This window comes from Notolepis coatsorum (genome assembly GCF_963971535.1).
Source record: "Notolepis coatsorum genome assembly, chromosome: 7".
Taxonomy (NCBI): domain Eukaryota; kingdom Metazoa; phylum Chordata; class Actinopteri; order Aulopiformes; family Paralepididae; genus Notolepis; species Notolepis coatsorum.
The window spans coordinates 179,555,391-179,574,693 of NC_140171.1; the positions used below are offsets into that span (position 1 = coordinate 179,555,391).

The window sequence follows — 19,303 nt, forward strand, 5'->3', positions numbered from 1 at the left end:
GAGTCCGTGAATGAAGAACGGCACAACCAGGACTCTGGTCTCCAGGGCTGGGGATCTGTCCGGCCTTATAGCTTCATTTTGCACACAAAAGTTTGAAAAGTAGAGAAAAAACAAACAAAGAAAAAACTGTTTCATTCCATATCTGGAAAATCAGTTTTACGGTAGCATCAAAAAGACATTAGCCTGATTGATGAAAAAAATAATAAACGTCAGACTCGTTCAGCATCAGCCACTACTTGGGAATTGTTGGAAACATTTCAGTCCTGCTGCCAGAGCCTGGGTCCAGAGAGGGGGTCCAGAGAGGGGGTCCAGAGAGGGGGTCCAGAGAGGGGGTCTGGGTCCAGAGAGGGGGTCCAGAGAGGGGGTCCAGAGCCTGGGTCCAGAGAGGGGGTCCAGAGAGGGGGTCCAGAGAGGGGGTCTGGGTCCAGAGAGGGGGTCCAGAGAGGGGGTCCAGAGAGGGGGTCCAGAGAGGGGGTCCAGAGAGGGGACGTAGAGAGAGAGAAGTGACGGACTGAGGCAGTAAAGATGATGGACGGGGATGATGATGTTGTTTCATAGAAAGACATCTGTGCAGCGCATCCTCGCGGCCGCTCAGCGGCGGAGCAGCACCAGATGTGCATCCAAGACGCTGTCAGCAGGAAGAGTGATGAGGTGCGAGCGAGCAGGCGGCATGTGATCTGCACATTTAAAAACGCTTCCTGGAACAGGGCCTGAGAACAGTTCAACGTTTCATCTTGGCATTAGATGGTGCTAGTTGCTTTGCTTAGAAGAATTGCCCAATGTAGAGTAGATTCCAATTGAACATGCGTCCATTTGAAAATGTCCTTATTGTTAGACCTTCATGAAGCCTTTTACAGGCCAAGAAATGCTTGGGCCTTATTTATCAAATCACTGCCCCATGACCTCGGGTCGATCCAGAAGACATGTGTGAATGAATGAATGAAAACTTTATTTAACAGATTGCAGAATGGGTACAATACAGTACGGCTCAATACACACAATTGTTAAGGGGATGCAGACCAGAGAAAGACTTTCGTCTTGTTTACATCAGGGTCCCCCATTTTCAACTCATATAGACATTTATGACATACACGACATACATGACATTTATGGCATACGGACATACAGGTATTAAATACATTTTAGTACTGATACATTTGTGACATAAACGGTATTCAAATATACAGTACTGTTACCCCTAGATCCTGACAGAGTATATACATATGATACATTACATACATATGATACATATGATGTAATCTACCAACCTATGGGTTGTTCCTAATTCATATATATTGCCGTTACTGATGGAAACATTTCCCTTTGAATTTCAGATGGAGAAATCATCAGTCAGATCAAAGGCACGAACCTGGCGCTGGCTGAGATCAAGGAGCTTCTGAAGCAGCAGGTGACTCCGGCTCTCTGCTTCGGACGGATGCTATTCATTCATGCATTCTGTATCAGAGCTAAAGGTTTCTGTACTTTCTTCTAGATCAGAGAGATTGTTTTCCTGAAGAATACCGTTATGGAGTGCGAGGCCTGTGGTGAGTGATGAAGATTGATTGCAATTGATTGATTGAAAATTGTATGAACAGATTGCAGAATGGGTACAATACAGTACGGCTCAATACACACAAATGTTAAGGGGATGCAGACCAGAGAAAGACTTTCCTCTTGTTTACATCAGGGTCCCCCATTTTCAATTCATCATAACATGACATACACAACATACAGATAGACAGTACTGCTACATCTATACATTTATGACATACCAGATCTACAAATACAGTACTGTTTGTGATACAAAAATAGTCTAAAAAAGGGAGTATATATACATTTGACGAAGAAACTGTACATTGGAGGAGGTTGGGTGGGTGGGGTTGGGGGGGGTAACTGTACATTGGAGGTGGTTGGGTGGGTGGGGTGGGGTGGGGGGGGGGGTGGGTAGGCGTGTGGGGGGGGTAACTGTACATTGGATTATCCACGAAACCTTACTTGGTCCCAAGAAGAGGGTCTCGTGTATTATTGGGTTAGGACATTTACTGTACATTGGAGGGGGTTGGGTTAGGACATTTACAGGGGCCAGTTTCGGATTGCAGTCTCCCGTAGGTGCTCTTTGAGAGTGGTTTTGAAAGTGGGTAGTGATTCACATTCCTTTACAGCTTTGGGTAGGGCGTTCCACATTGTTGTGGCATAATTGCGAAACGTGTTTAGTCCCTTGTTTGAGCCGAATCTGGGTTTAACATGATTTGTGGAGCTCCCTCTGGTGTTGTGATCGTGGTATTCACTGACCTTTGGGAAGTATTTTGACATGTACATGGGTACCTTGGTCGTGTAGTGTATCTTGTAGACCAGGCCCATTGCAAGTTGCTGTACTCTGTCGTCTACTCTAAGAGTACAAAGGGAATTACCATGACACATCAGAAACATCATTACCATGACACATCAGAAACATCATTACCATGACACGTCAGAAACATCATTACCATGACACATCAGAAACATCGTTACCATGACACATCAGAAACATCATTACCATGACACGTCAGAAACATCATTACCATGACACATCAGAAACATCATTACCATGACACATCAGAAACATCATTACCATGACACATCAGAAACATCATTACCATGAACATCAGAAACATCATTACCATGACACGTCAGAAACATCATTACCATGACACGTCAGAAACATCATTACCATGACACATCAGAAACATCATTACCATGACACATCAGAAACATCATTACCATGACACGTCAGAAACATCATTACCATGACACGTCAGAAACATCATTACCATGACACATCAGAAACATCATTACCATGACACGTCAGAAACATCATTACCATGACACGTCAGAAACATCATTACCATGACACATCAGAAACATCATTACCATGACACATCAGAAACATCATTACCATGACACGTCAGAAACATCATTACCATGACACGTCAGAAACATCATTACCATGACACATCAGAAACATCATTACCACAACATGTCAGAAACATCATTACCATGACACATCAGAAACATCGTTACCATGACACGTCAGAAACATCGTTACCATGACACATCAGAAACATCATTACCATGACACATCAGAAACATCGTTACCATGACACGTCAGAAACATCATTACCATGACACATCAGAAACATCATTACCACAACATGTCAGAAACATCATTACCATGACACATCAGAAACATCGTTACCATGACACGTCAGAAACATCATTACCATGACACATCAGAAACATCATTACCACAACATGTCAGAAACATCATTACCATGACACATCAGAAACATCATTACCATGACACGTCAGAAACATCATTACCATGACACGTCAGAAACATCATTACCATGACACGTCAGAAACATCATTACCATGACACATCAGAAACATCGTTACCACAACATGTCAGAAACATCATTACCATGACACATCAGAAACATCGTTACCATGACACGTCAGAAACATCATTACCATGACACATCAGAAACATCATTACCATGACACGTCAGAAACATCATTACCATGACACATCAGAAACATCGTTACCATGACACATCAGAAGCATCATTACCATGACACATCAGAAACATCATTACCATGACACGTCAGAAACATCATTACCATGACACGTCAGAAACATCATTACCATGACACATCAGAAACATCGTTACCATGACACGTCAGAAACATCATTACCATGACACATAAGAAACATCATTACCATGACACATCAGAAACATCATTACCATGACACATCAGAAACATCATTACCATGACACATCAGAAACATCATTACCATGACACATCAGAAACATCGTTACCATGACACATCAGAAACATCATTACCATGACACGTCAGAAACATCATTACCATGACACATCAGAAACATCATTACCATGACACATAAGAAACATCATTACCATGACACATCAGAAACATCGTTACCATGACACGTCAGAAACATCATTACCATGACACATCAGAAACATCATTACCATGACACATCAGAAACATCATTACCATGACACATCAGAAACATCATTACCATGACACGTCAGAAACATCGTTACCATGACACGTCAGAAACATCATTACCATGACACATCAGAAACATCATTACCATGACACATCAGAAACATCATTACCATGACACATCAGAAACATCGTTACCATGACACATCAGAAACATCATTACCATGACACGTCAGAAACATCATTACCATGACACATCAGAAACATCATTACCATGACACATCAGAAACATCATTACCATGACACATCAGAAACATCGTTACCATGACACATCAGAAACATCGTTACCATGACACGTCAGAAACATCATTACCATGACACATCAGAAACATTGTTACCATGACACATCAGAAACATCATTACCATGACACATCAGAAACATCGTTACCACAACATGTCAGAAACATCATTACCATGACACATCAGAAACATCATTACCATGACACATCAGAAACATCATTACCATGACACATCAGAAACATCATTACCACAACATGTCAGAAACATCATTACCATGACACGTCAGAAACATCATTACCATGACACATCAGAAACATCATTACCATGACACATCAGAAACATCATTACCATGACACGTCAGAAACATCATTACCATGACACATCAGAAACATCATTACCATGACACATCAGAAACATCATTACCATGACACATCAGAAACATCATTACCATGACACATCAGAAACATCATTACCATGACACATCAGAAACATCATTACCATGACACATCAGAAACATCATTACCATGACACGTCAGAAACATCGTTACCATGACACATCAGAAACATCATTACCATGACACATCAGAAACATCATTACCATGACACATCAGAAACATCATTACCATGACACGTCAGAAACATCATTACCATGACACGTCAGAAACATCATTACCATGACACGTCAGAAACATCATTACCACAACATGTCAGAAACATCATTACCATGACACATCAGAAACATCATTACCATGACACATCAGAAACATCATTACCATGACACATCAGAAACATCATTACCATGACACATCAGAAACATCATTACCACAACATGTCAGAAACATCATTACCATGACACATCAGAAACATCATTACCATGACACATCAGAAACATCATTACCATGACACGTCAGAAACATCATTACCATGACACATCAGAAACATCATTACCATGACACGTCAGAAACATCATTACCATGACACATCAGAAACATCATTACCATGACACATCAGAAACATCGTTACCATGACACATCAGAAACATCATTACCATGACACATCAGAAACATCATTACCATGACACGTCAGAAACATCATTACCATGACACATCAGAAACATCATTACCATGACACATCAGAAACATCATTACCATGACACATCAGAAACATCATTACCATGACACATCAGAAACATCGTTACCATGACACATCAGAAACATCGTTACCATGACACGTCAGAAACATCATTACCATGACACATCAGAAACATCATTACCATGACACGTCAGAAACATCATTACCATGACACATCAGAAACATCATTACCATGACACGTCAGAAACATCGTTACCATGACACATCAGAAACATCATTACCATGACACATCAGAAACATCATTACCATGACACATCAGAAACATCATTACCATGACACGTCAGAAACATCATTACCATGACACATCAGAAACATCATTACCATGACACATCAGAAACATCATTACCATGACACATCAGAAACATCGTTACCATGACACATCAGAAACATCGTTACCATGACACATCAGAAACATCATTACCATGACACGTCAGAAACATCATTACCATGACACGTCAGAAACATCATTACCATGACACGTCAGAAACATCATTACCATGACACATCAGAAACATCGTTACCATGACACATCAGAAACATCGTTACCATGACACATCAGAAACATCGTTACCATGACACGTCAGAAACATCATTACCATGACACGTCAGAAACATCATTACCATGACACATCAGAAACATCGTTACCATGACACATCAGAAACATCATTACCATGACACATCAGAAACATCATTACCATGACACGTCAGAAACATCGTTACCATGACACATCAGAAACATCATTACCATGACACATCAGTCAATAGTCAATCGAGTCAATAGTCAGCAGAGCGTACACTGGAAGAAAAAAAGCTGCAAGAAAACGGCAAATGTCTGGCATCAATGGTTGCCAAATACTTACTGTCAAATTACAGTAAAATCAAATACATTAACAGATTACAACCTCTATTTAATGTATTTGTATGGCATTTACACTTAAAGTAGAAAAACAAAAGTAATCTGTAAAATAATACAGTGAATTTCCCGTGAAAAAACATTTCTTTTTTACAGTGTATTTTTGATTTGAGCTTTGGTATCTTAATGATATCAAAATAGATGTTTGTAATTTTTCATCCAGCACACAGTACGTATACTAATTTAGCGTCCAATGAAATGCTTTCTAGAATGACATGTACAGCACATTGTAACTGAGCTAGAACTCTGCTTCTTTAACTAAATTGAACAAATGTTCAATGTTAGCTTGCTAGCTAACGTTACTAATGTTGCATAATGTTGCTAACCTATGTTGCTAACATTAGCTTGCTAGCTAATGTAATGCACATTCAGCACTATTGGCTACTATAAATGCCAATCAATATCCACAACAAGTCCCTCCCTAAGTTTCCTGTTTTTACAGGAAACACATTCTGCCATTTCATGGGAACTTTAATTAATTAGTTTTTGCACTAATTTGAGCATAAATCCAGTTTCTTAGCTACAAAGAGCATCAGATGATCCTGTTGTCGTGTTTCTTTAATTAACCTCCTGCACTGATGCGTTTGGCCTACAGGTGCAGCATGCAAATTGATAGCAAATTGGGTCCAAAACACCTTACCAAAAGAAAAGAAAAAGATCAACCCTTTCACTACCACACTACCAAATGGTTAACCCTTTCACTGCGACAATACAGAAGGTTAACCTTTTCACTACCACACTACAGAAGGTTAACCCTTTCACAACCACACTACAGAAGGTTAAGCCTTTCACTACCACACTACAGACGGTTAACCTTTCACTACCACACTACAGAAGGTTAACCTTTCACTACCACACTACAGAAGGTTAACCTTTCACTACCACACTACAGAAGGTTAACCCTTTCACAACCACACTACAGAAGGTTAACATTTCACTACCACACTACAGAAGGTTAACCTTTCACTACCACACTACAGAAGGTTAACCTTTCACTACCACACTACAGAAGGTTAACCTTTCACTACCACACTACAGAAGGTTAACCTTTCACTATCACACTACAGAAGGTTAACCTTTCACTACCACACTACAGAAAGTTAACCCTTTCACAACCACACTACAGAAGGTTAACTCTTTCACTACCACACTACAGAAGGTTAACATTTCACTACCACACTACATAAAGTTAACCCTTTCACAACCACACTACAGAAGGTTAACATTTCACTACCACACTACAGAAGGTTAACCCTTTCACAACCACACTACAGAAGGTTAACATTTCACTACCACACTACAGAAGGTTAACCCTTTCACAACCACACTACAGAAGGTTAACATTTCACTACCACACTACAGAAGGTTAACCCTTTCACAACCACACTACAGAAGGTTAACCTTTCACTACCACACTACAGAAGGTTAACATTTCACTACCACACTACAGAAGGTTAACCCTTTCACAACCACACTACAGAAGGTTAACATTTCACTACCACACTACAGAAGGCTAACCCTTTCACAACCACACTACAGCAGGTTAACCTTTCTCTACCACACTACAGAAGGTTAAGCCTTTCACTACCACACTACAGAAGGTTAACCTTTCACTACCACACTACAGAAGGTTAACCCTTTCACTACCACACTACAGAAGGTTAACCTTTCACTACCACACTACAGAAGGTTAACCTTTCACTACCACACTACAGAAGGTTAACCTTTCACTACCATACTACAGAAGGTTCACTACCACACTACAGAAGGTTAACCTTTCACTACCACACTACAGAAGGTTAACCTTTCACTACCACACTACAGAAGATTAACCTTTCACTATCACACTACAGAAGGTTAACCTTTCACTACCACACTACAGACGGTTAACCCTTTCACTACCACACTACAGAAGGTTAAGCCTTTCACTACCACACTACAGAAGGTTAACCTTTCACTACCACACTACAGAAGGTTAACCCTTTCTCTACCACACTACAGAAGGTTAACCTTTCACTACCACACTACAGAAGGTTAACCTTTCACTACCACACTACAGAAGGTTAACCTTTCACTACCACACTACAGAAGGTTAACCTTTCACTACCACACTACAGAAGATTAACCCTTTCACTACCACACTACAGAAGGTTAACCTTTCACTACCACACTACAGACTGCAATGTTGTGAATGACTCTGTGATGTGTTTGGTACAACGTGGCTCCTGATCCCAGGTTAGGAGGCTGTTCCTCTGACAGCCCTGCAACACGAAGCAGAATCAGAAATCAGAAAGGTCTTTAATGCCAAGTAGTTTAAACACATACAAGGAATTTGATTTGGTCATTTTTGGTGCAACATTAGTTCTGTTCCGTTAGTGGCTCTGCTTGGCATCACACTGCACTCGCTCGCGTACGTGCACGCGCACTGAATAAACCACAAATGTACCTTTAATACCAGTATTAGTCTGACCACACCCCTCATCAGCTTACCTTCATAAGCAGGTGTGTGGTCACCTGCTCTCCTCCTTCTCGCTTTCACCACAAGGAAGTGCCTCGGTAGTACCCCACTTGACGTGTTGTTGTTAGGGGAAAGGTAGTTAGTTTACAAGGAGTGATACGTTGACATCATATCTTTATTTTCTCTCTCACTATTTTTCGAGAAAATACGGCGATATTGTCTTCGTACTGGAGTGTCTAGAAGATGATGATCATTCTAAAAACCCTCCACCGGTTTTCGTATTGGGAGCACGCCGCTGCATGCTTCTCAACTGCAGTTCCTTGCTGTGTTTGTTGGGGTGAAACCTGTCAGGCCACAGCTGAACTGTCGGACATGCCGCTGTTGTGAGAAGCGGTGCGTTCCAGGTTGGGTGAGTAGTGTTTGCTGGCGGGCTCCACTTGTCTGTTAGTGCTATGGGGGCTACTTGACAAAGTTTATGGAAACCGGCCCCAGGCTAGGGTCCTTTGTTCAGCCACCTAGGCAACAGAAGGCCTTGGTCTGAAGACCATTATAGTTTTAACTAGTGGGCCGCGACCATTGACACTGGTGATCCCTGTGTGTTCTGGACGAGTGGATTCTCTCTGTCACCGTGTTAAGGCCCCATCTTTCATATCCAAATGAGAGTATTCCTTCACGAGGGGATATGTGCATGTAATGTGCGATAGCGGCAGATTCATGTTCAAAGTCAGCTACACAGGCCAGTTGGTACTGTGCTGATTCCGTCGGGTGTGGTAAAGTCACCGTTGTGAAGCGGTGTTGACATCTTGTTTTCTCTCTTCTCTTAAAAAGTGAGGAGAGGTTCAGAACGGCGGCCTGTCTGGGTGAGTGTTATGTCATTGTTTACATGTTCATAGCTTACGGTTAGCCAGTCAGCTGTTAACTGCTGCGTTAGCCTGCTGGATCGCTGCATGGCCTGCTTAGGGCCTACTATTAGCCAGTCAGCTGTTAGCTGCGGGGCTAGCATGTCGTGGTCGCTAGGTAACGTTAGCTTGCTGCTATAGGCCATGGCTGGCGCGGGGTAGCTTAGCTTCTCGCGCGCCGCCGTGAGCTCGCTTCTGATCGCGTGCGTCGTTAGCTCGGCGTCTCGCAAGCAGAAGCAGTAGCACCCGAACGGTTGGAGCGGCCGTTAGCTTGATGCTATTCTGTTGAACGTGCTTTGATTTTAACATGTTTTACACTCTTGACCGCGACGTCATCCTTGACAGGGGATGTTTCGTCGACCCTGCCCTGAGCCTGGACGGCAAGGTTGCATCAACGGGGGACTGTAGTACGGGTTGGGGCGGTGACGCTACCCAGTTCGGACAACACAGGAGCGGCTGTGTTCCTACGGTGTCTGTGACTGCACTTCGCTGATCTGCGTTCCGGGTAGGAACGGGGTTGACCAGACCTCATAACACGTCTTCTGGTTTTACTTTGCTAAATGTATTGTGAATAACGGTGTTTTTTCCCAAAACGTGTGTTGTTGCAATGCATTTAGGATACGTTGCGGGTTATGTGTGAGCTGTTTTTTGTCACTGGCAGTTAGCTTCTCCGTGAAAATCGGGATGTAATGATCTGGTTGTTGTGTGAGAAACATCATGGTGTTTATATGTACCGTGTACTCACAACTAAGGTAACTAACCTATGAAGCTATGCTTGGTGACAAGTGAGTAAAAGAATGTTCTTTCTCAGACTGTAATGACAATGAACAGTGTGTTCACACATTAACAGGTTTTCCTGTTTTAACTGGCCGTATTGAGGGTAAAATAGGAGGATTGTGTTTCCCCCCCGGTTCCCTGGGGACTTTTTCATCCTCCTATCAGACATGTTGTGCATTAATTGTGTCTTTTGTGTGGTAGGGATACGATGTAACTCTTAGCTTGATTGCTGAGGTTGTGCTAAATCTGCTGGAGAAACTTATTTCCTAAAGGGAAATTGGTTTGGTTGCTGTCATGTGTGCTTAGCAAGGCCTGTGGTCGATACTAATCAAGAATGATGTATTCTCTCATTATGAAAAAAAACGGCGTTCCTCTGTTGAGTGTTTTTGCCATTTTTTGTAGGTGATGATGGGTTGTGTGTGTCATGTGACCTACAACTGGGTTGTACTGGCCACAGAAGCACATGTGTATGTTGGACCGGGGTTCTTAGAGCCCTCTCTATTCTGTGTTTTTCCTTAGTAAAAATCAGATAGCAGGTTAGCTCATGCGCTGTGTGGAGCTGTGAAACGCTTCATAGAGCTGACTATGACTGTGTCATATTCTCTTTTTGTCGTTACATCGTATCATGGGTGTGGGGTCGTAAAGGGGTGAACTGGTAACCTTTCCTCTCCCCATTATTCTGTCGGTCAGGGGTACACCCCCTGTCCTTCAAGGTTCCCGTCACGTGGCGGTTCGGCACGTTACGGGGGGGGGGGGGGGGGGGGGAGGGAGTTCCTGGTCCCACGGCCTGGTATATTGGGCGTGTGCACCGCAGGAATTCCCCCGCCATAGAGTACGTCACCGTGCGCGTCTCTGTTGGTAGGACTTCCGTGTGCTGTTCAGGTCCATGTGATGGATCTGTTTTCAGGGGGGGTGGTCAGGGCTCCTCCTCACCAAGCGCCTATTCAGGCCTTCTGTGAGTTCGGACTCCTTCTTCCATGTGAGGAAGCCTCCATCAGAGTACAGAGCCTTCCTCCTCAGATTGTCAAAGTGAGTGGACCCTCTAGAAGGGTCCTTTTCTATTGTATGTATATTCGATTCAATTCGTTTATTGAGTGTGTATGGGTTCAGTGCCTCTTCCCCGGAGGCCCTAAAACCAGTTTTTTACATGGCTCAAGGTGCAATATATTCTTTTCAATCTGTACAGCTCGCGTGGGAAGTCTCTCTGGGGATCCCCGTCTCTTTCCTATGGGAGGGTGGTGGGATGTAAAAATGTGAACATTTTTTACCCCGGCTGTGTAGACTGGGATACATACTGTTGATGCTTCCTTCTTTCTATTCCAGAAGTGTTGGAGTTAGGGAGTGTCACACCCCTCTTGTCGTTCCCCTGGGCGCCTTGGGGATTCAATGACAGGTCTAAATAGCCTGTTCATTGATGGGGGTGTGTCCCGACGCACGTATAGTGCTAGCTCGCTGTAAACAGGCGATTGACTGGCACGCCTTGGTTGCTTGTGGTTGAAACAGCGTTTTTATAAAGCAACTGAGATGGGGGTTTTTCCTCTTCCGACGACCACATCCCATGACCTGGGTGGGTTGTCGACGGATTCTCGTTCATGTCTGGGGGATGATGACGGGATGGATCTGAACATATGTGGTGGGGTCTCACGCCCTTGGGGTGGGCCACCAGGCGCGGTTCGTCCGAACGTCTGGGTGGCGCCTTCTTTTCATGTTAAGATCAACACGCATATCTGCCCTTCTCCTGGAGTAGGCATGTCGGCGTGGTTAGGGCACGGGACTGGTTCTGGTCACGCTGGTCCAGATCAGTTGAACCCGTTGTCCGCCGGGGATGCAGATCTGCTGTTCTGGTACCCTGAGGGACTTGGGCTTTTTTCAGGGGGAAAAATGCCAGGTCGGTCTGGGTGTCACAGGGTTAAGCGCTATGGAGACCCTGGTTGGGTATGTTTTTACTCAGCACTGTCGTCATGGCTTACAGCCATGCCATTCTGTACGCGCTCGATCTCGTCGGATCTCGGCCGCTACACAGGTTGGTCCTGGTTAGTACTTCGTTGGGAGACCGCCTGGGAATACCAAGTACGGTGTGCTTAGGGGCTGGTTCTCCATTATTTTTCGCTCCTCTCTCACGCATGGCGAAGAGGGGCCTGTGGGGGTGGTTTTTTGACCTCCTCTGGTGACCCTGTGCTTCCCGTACCGCCAGGCCCGGTCCGAAGTGATGTTTGCGACCCGTAGGCCTGGGTTAACCCTTTTTGGAAACTGAAACACTTGTACTGCGGTATAGCCGGTGTATACCCGCAGGTGTGTTTTGGAGTTTTTTCTTGAGGGGTTATAGGAACAACCACCGCATTGGGTAACACCGAGGTGGTTGATTCCCTGGTGTGTTGGTGCAGTGTCAACTCCCGGGTTCACCGTTTGAGGGTGCCCCTGCACGTTCATGACGTCTGCCAATCGTGTCAGCCTTCTCTGCCTCGACCCCTCTGGGTGGGGGTTTTTAAATGGAGGCTTGGTCATGCAACAACGCCAGCATACGCCCCTTCCGCCGGGGCAGCTGTGTTCAGCTGTCCCCTCTGGCGCCTGTCTCGTCCGCAGTCTCCAGGCTAGGGTTAACAGCCTGTTGCCTGGTTTTTCCCCGGTGCGCTGCCTGCTTCCGTTGGTTAACCTTTTTTGTGTGCTTACGGCCATGCTGACTGTCTGTTCTGCAGGGTCAGTGTGCCAGGCGGTGTACTGTTGGGGGGACGGGGCCCGCTCGGCTTACGGCCATACCGACCTGAACACGCCCGATCTCGTCCGATCTCGGAAGCTAAGCAGGTTCTGGCCTGGTTAGTACTTGGTTGGGATACCGCCTGGGATTACCAGGTGCAGTAACTGGGGGGCCTTTGTCCGAATACGCTGGCGATGTGGGGGGCGGGGCACTACGTGCCCACCTGGTGGGGTCTTGATGCTGGCATCATGGACTTCTCCGGGCCCCCATTCCAGGGAGTCCAGTCCTTTTGGTGGGTCTGGGTCTTCCTTCGCGCTCCGCTGCTACGGCCTTGCCACGGGGTTGGGTTTGCCCTTGACCCCGTGATTCTGGGGGCAGTAACGAGGTTGTTCCTCCGTTCGTTCCCGGGTGGCATGCGGGTTGTGCGTGTGTGTAGTCGTGGGGTCAAGCCACGGTCTGCTCACCCTGTGCGTTAAGTTGCTTGAGTGCCTCTTCGCACGGTCGGGTCCGTCGCCTTCCCGTGAAGCCCCTAATAGGGGGGATGCCCTCCATTAGGGGGGGTCGGGGGGGCTCGGCCCTCCCTGTTCTGATGGTTTTGGGGGGCTGTCAGCGGGGTGTATTTGTCAGCCAGCGGCTCCGCTTGGCCTCCCATTGTGCAGTGTGATGCCAAGCAGAGCCACTAACGGAACAGAACGATAGGTTATGACTATAACCAAGTTCTGTCAGTTAGTGGTGACGCTTGGCATCAGACGGCCGCTGCAGCCCTTGACCTCACCTTGTGGTGAAAGCTTGGGAAGGAGGAGAGCAGGTGACCACACACCTGCTTATGAAGGTAAGCTGATGAGGGGTGTGGTCAGACTAATACTGGTATTAAAGGTACATTTGTGGTTTATTCAGTGCGCGTGCACGTACGCGAGGGAGTGCAGTGTGATGCCAAGCGTCACCACTAACTGACAGAACTTGGTTATAGTCATAACCTATCGTTAACGGACAGACAATTACGGTAGAATAAAATAAAAACGTAGAATAAAATTAAATTGAATATAAATTAAATTAAAATAGAAACACAATAGAATATAACATTTATTATAAAATAAAATAGGCCAGGGCTGTACGATGCGGTCAAGTATATTATACACTAATTAAAATAAAAAATAACAATACAGTGGGATGGAATATTTAACAGGGCTGTGCAAAAAAAAAAAAGGTATGAACAGTGACGTATAGAAGAGTTTTGATTGTATATACAAATATATAGTCCAGTGAGGGTGAAGTATTTTTAATGCACTGCAAAGATCACTCAGGATGGTTAGAATGTCCTGACACCTGTACTTGGTGCTGATTGGCTCTCTCTCCCTCCCCAGGGATGGGTGGAGTGCAGCCCCGCCCCTCCTGTAACCCCAACCCCTGCCATCCAGGGGTGAAGTGTGTGGAAACCGCAGGGGGCATCACGTGTGGGCCCTGCCCCAACGGCACTGTGGGCAACGGAACCTACTGCACGGACGTGGATGAGGTGAGTCCAGGCTCCCAATTGAAACGTGCACCTCCACTGTGGCCCTTCATAAAGCCTTTAACCCTTTCACTGCCACACCACAGCCGGTTAACCCTTTCACTGTGACAACACAGAAGGTTAGCCCTTTACTGTCACACAACCCACTGCCATGCTCCATCATTAGGAGCTACATCACCGTCGGTTGTGTGATAGTAAAGGGTTAACCTTCTGTCGTGTGGCAGTGAAAGGGTTAACCTTCTGTCGTGTGGCAGTGAAAGGGTTACAGGAGCCCGTACAGCCCACTTATTTATCAAGTAGTCTAGTTGCAAAACGTCTGTTCGCTAAAGTACATGCATAGGTGCAGCCGTGAATTAGAGGGTGCTGATTGATTAAAAGACATTTGACACATCTGTGTCATGTTTATTTGATTAGATACGTTACCTCTCAGCCTTTTAGTCTCTTTCAACGTGTTATGTACTGTGACACATATTGATAAATAAGGCCCAATTCAGAATAAATGATCAACTAAAGACGAAAACTATAAGCGTTGGTTTGCCACCTCTACAGGACCCCCCCCCCCCCCTGATTAGTGTCTAAGTTCAAAGTTTTTTTTTTGTCTACGTACTTGACTTCTATTTTATACTTGCTATACTTATTTTATTATCTATTTTTGTCTAGCACAGTCTCTGGAGCGAAACAGAAAGAAGCATTTTGTATAAAAGTATTCTGTACTTCTGTATGACAACTAATAAAGAAACTTGAAACTTGAACTTGAAACAAATGTTTTGTCTATAAATCATTAGATTCGATTATTCGATTAGATAAAAATGTATTGTCATCATACAGCACAAGTACATACAGGGTAAATATAGAATATAAATGCAAATATGAACATAAATATGCTTACATTTGACAATCATCTGAGTAGACATCTGCACCAAAAGCAGACACTGATGAAAGATTATTAAATGTTACTTGTCCTTTCAGACAAGTTATGTTTTTATTGCTTTTTGCTACCGGGCAGTTCGGTACAGAGAGAGAGAGAGAGAGAGAGAGAGAGAGAGAGAGAGAGAGAGAGAGAGAGAGAGAGAGAGAGAGAGAGAGAGAGAGAGAGAGAGAGAGAGAGAGAGAGAGAGAGAGAGGAGGAATGGGAGATAGACCGGGGAAGACATTCGGCAAAGATCACCGGGTCCGGGAGTCGAACCCGGGTCGGCCGTGTGGCACCGCAGTGCTGTATGCGGTGCGTCACTCAGGCGCCCCTGGTGATAGATGATTGACTGACCCCTGTGACCTGTGACCTGTGACCTCTGTAGTGTGCCGTGAAGCCCTGTCACATCCACGTCCGCTGCATCAACACGTCCCCCGGGTTCCGCTGTGGTCCTTGTTCCACCGGGTACAGCGGCCCGCAGGTCCAGGGGGTGGGCCTGGCCTACGCCACCGCCAACAAGCAGGTACTGGTGATAATATACTGTACTATACTGTACTATACTGTAATACACTGTAATATACTGTACTATACTGTAATATACTGTAATATACTGTACTATACTGTACTATACTGTAATACACTGTAATATACTGTCCTATACTGTAATATACTGTAATATACTGTACTATACTGTACTATACTGTAATACACTGTAATATACTGTACTATACTGTAATATACTGTAATATACTGTACTATACTGTAATATACTGTACTATACTGTACTATACTGTAATATACTGTACTATACTGTACTATACTGTAATATACTGTACTATACTGTAATATACTGTACTATACTGTACTATACTGTAATATACTGTACTATACTGTAATATACTGTAATACACTGTAATATACTGTACTATACTGTAATATACTGTACTATACTGTAATACACTGTAATATACTGTACTATACTGTAATACACTGTAATATACTGTACTATACTGTAATATACTGTAATATACTGTACTATACTGTACTATACTGTAATACACTGTAATATACTGTACTATACTGTACTATACTGTAATATACTGTACTATACTGTAATATACTGTAATACACTGTAATATACTGTACTATACTGTAATACACTGTAATATACTGTACTATACTGTACTATACTGTAATACACTGTAATATACTGTACTATACTGTAATATACTGTAATATACTGTACTATACTGTACTATACTGTAATACACTGTAATATACTGTACTATACTGTACTATACTGTAATACACTGTAATATACTGTACTATACTGTAATATACTGTACTATACTGTACTATACTGTAATACACTGTAATATACTGTACTATACTGTACTATACTGTAATATACTGTACTATACTGTAATATACTGTAATACACTGTAATATACTGTACTATACTGTAATATACTGTACTATACTGTAATATACTGTACTATACTGTACTATACTGTAATATACTGTACTATACTGTAATACACTGTACTATACTGTAATATACTGTACCATACTGTACTATACTGTGATATACTGTACTATACTGTAATACACTGTACTATACTGTAATATACTGTACTATACTGTAATACACTGTACTATACTGTAATACACTGTACTATACTGTAATATACTGTAATATACTGTACTATACTGTAATATACTGTACTATACTGTAATACACTGTACTATACTGTAATACACTGTACTATACTGTAATATACTGTACTATACTGTACTATACTGTAATATACTGTACTATACTGTAATACACTGTACTATACTGTAATATACTGTACTATACTGTACTAGATGTGTAATATACTGTACTAGATGTGTAATATACTGTACTAGATGATAATACTGTACTAGATGTGTAATATACTGTACTAGATATGTAATATACTGTACTAGATGTGTAATATACTGTACTAGATGTGTAATATACTGTACTAGATACTGTACTAGATGTGTAATATACATACTGTACTAGATGTGTAATATACTGTACTAGATATGTAATATACTGTACTAGATATGTAATATACTGTACTAGATACTGTACTAGATGTGTAATATACATACTGTACTAGATATGTAATATATTGTACTAGATATGTAATATACTGTACTAGATATGTAATATACTGTAATATACTGTACTAGATGTGTAATATACTGTAATATACTGTACTAGATGTGTAATATACTGTACTAGATATGTAATATACTGTAATATACTGTACTAGATGTGTAATATACTGTAATATACTGTACTAGATGTGTAATATACTGTAATATACTGTACTAGATGTGTAATATACTGTACTAGATATGTAATATACTGTAATATACTGTACTAGATGTGTAATATACTGTACTAGATGTGTAATATACTGTAATATACTGTACTAGATGTGTAATATACTGTAATATACTGTACTAGATGTGTAATATACTGTAATATACTGTACTAGATGTGTAATATACTGTACTAGATATGTAATATACTGTAATATACTGTACTAGATGTGTAATATACTGTACTAGATGTGTAATATACTGTAATATACTGTACTAGATGTGTAATATACTGTAATATACTGTACTAGATATGTAATATACTGTAATATACTGTACTAGATGTGTAATATACTGTACTAGATATGTAATGTACTGTAATATACTGTACTAGATGTGTAATATACTGTAATATACTGTACTAGATGTGTAATATACTGTAATATACTGTACTAGATGTGTAATATACTGTACTAGATATGTAATATACTGTAATATACTGTACTAGATATGTAATATACTGTAATATACTGTACTAGATGTGTAATATACTGTACTAGATATGTAATATACTGTAATATACTGTACTAGATATGTAATATACTGTAATATACTGTACTAGATGTGTAATATACTGTAATATACTGTACTAGATGTGTAATATACTGTAATATACTGTACTAGATGTGTAATATACTGTACTAGATATGTAATATACTGTAATATACTGTACTAGATGTGTAATATACTGTAATATACTGTACTAGATGTGTAATATACTGTAATATACTGTACTAGATGTGTAATATACTGTACTAGATATGTAATATACTGTAATATACTGTACTAGATGTGTAATATACTGTAATATACTGTACTAGATATGTAATATACTGTAATATACTGTACTAGATGTGTAATATACTGTACTAGATGTGTAATATACTGTAATATACTGTACTAGATGTGTAATATACTGTAATATACTGTACTAGATGTGTAATATACTGTAATATACTGTACTAGATATGTAATATACTGTAATATACTGTACTAGATGTGTAATATACTGTAATATACTGTACTAGATGTGTAATATACTGTACTAGATGTGTAATATACTGTAATATACTGTACTAGATGTGTAATATACTGTAATATACTGTACTAGATATGTAATATACTGTAATATACTGTACTAGATGTGTAATATACTGTAATATACTGTACTAGATGTGTAATATACTGTACTAGATATGTAATATACTGTAATATACTGTACTAGATGTGTAATATACTGTAATATACTGTACTAGAT

The 19,303-nt window shown here is 41.8% G+C and overlaps 1 protein-coding gene across 1 annotated transcript in view; it reads left to right on the top strand.

The window, feature by feature from the left end:
- The window catches only part of comp (cartilage oligomeric matrix protein), a gene marked incomplete at its 5' end in the record, with an annotated part of 98,547 nt that overhangs the window by 1,643 nt on the left and 77,601 nt on the right, over positions 1 to 19,303 (top strand). The window contains 4 exons of the mRNA XM_084319216.1: positions 1,335 to 1,408; positions 1,493 to 1,544; positions 14,572 to 14,720; positions 16,013 to 16,150. Of these exons, the coding sequence (XP_084175342.1) occupies positions 1,335 to 1,408; positions 1,493 to 1,544; positions 14,572 to 14,720; positions 16,013 to 16,150 (413 nt within the window). The remainder of the gene's footprint in view (positions 1 to 1,334; positions 1,409 to 1,492; positions 1,545 to 14,571; positions 14,721 to 16,012; positions 16,151 to 19,303) is intronic.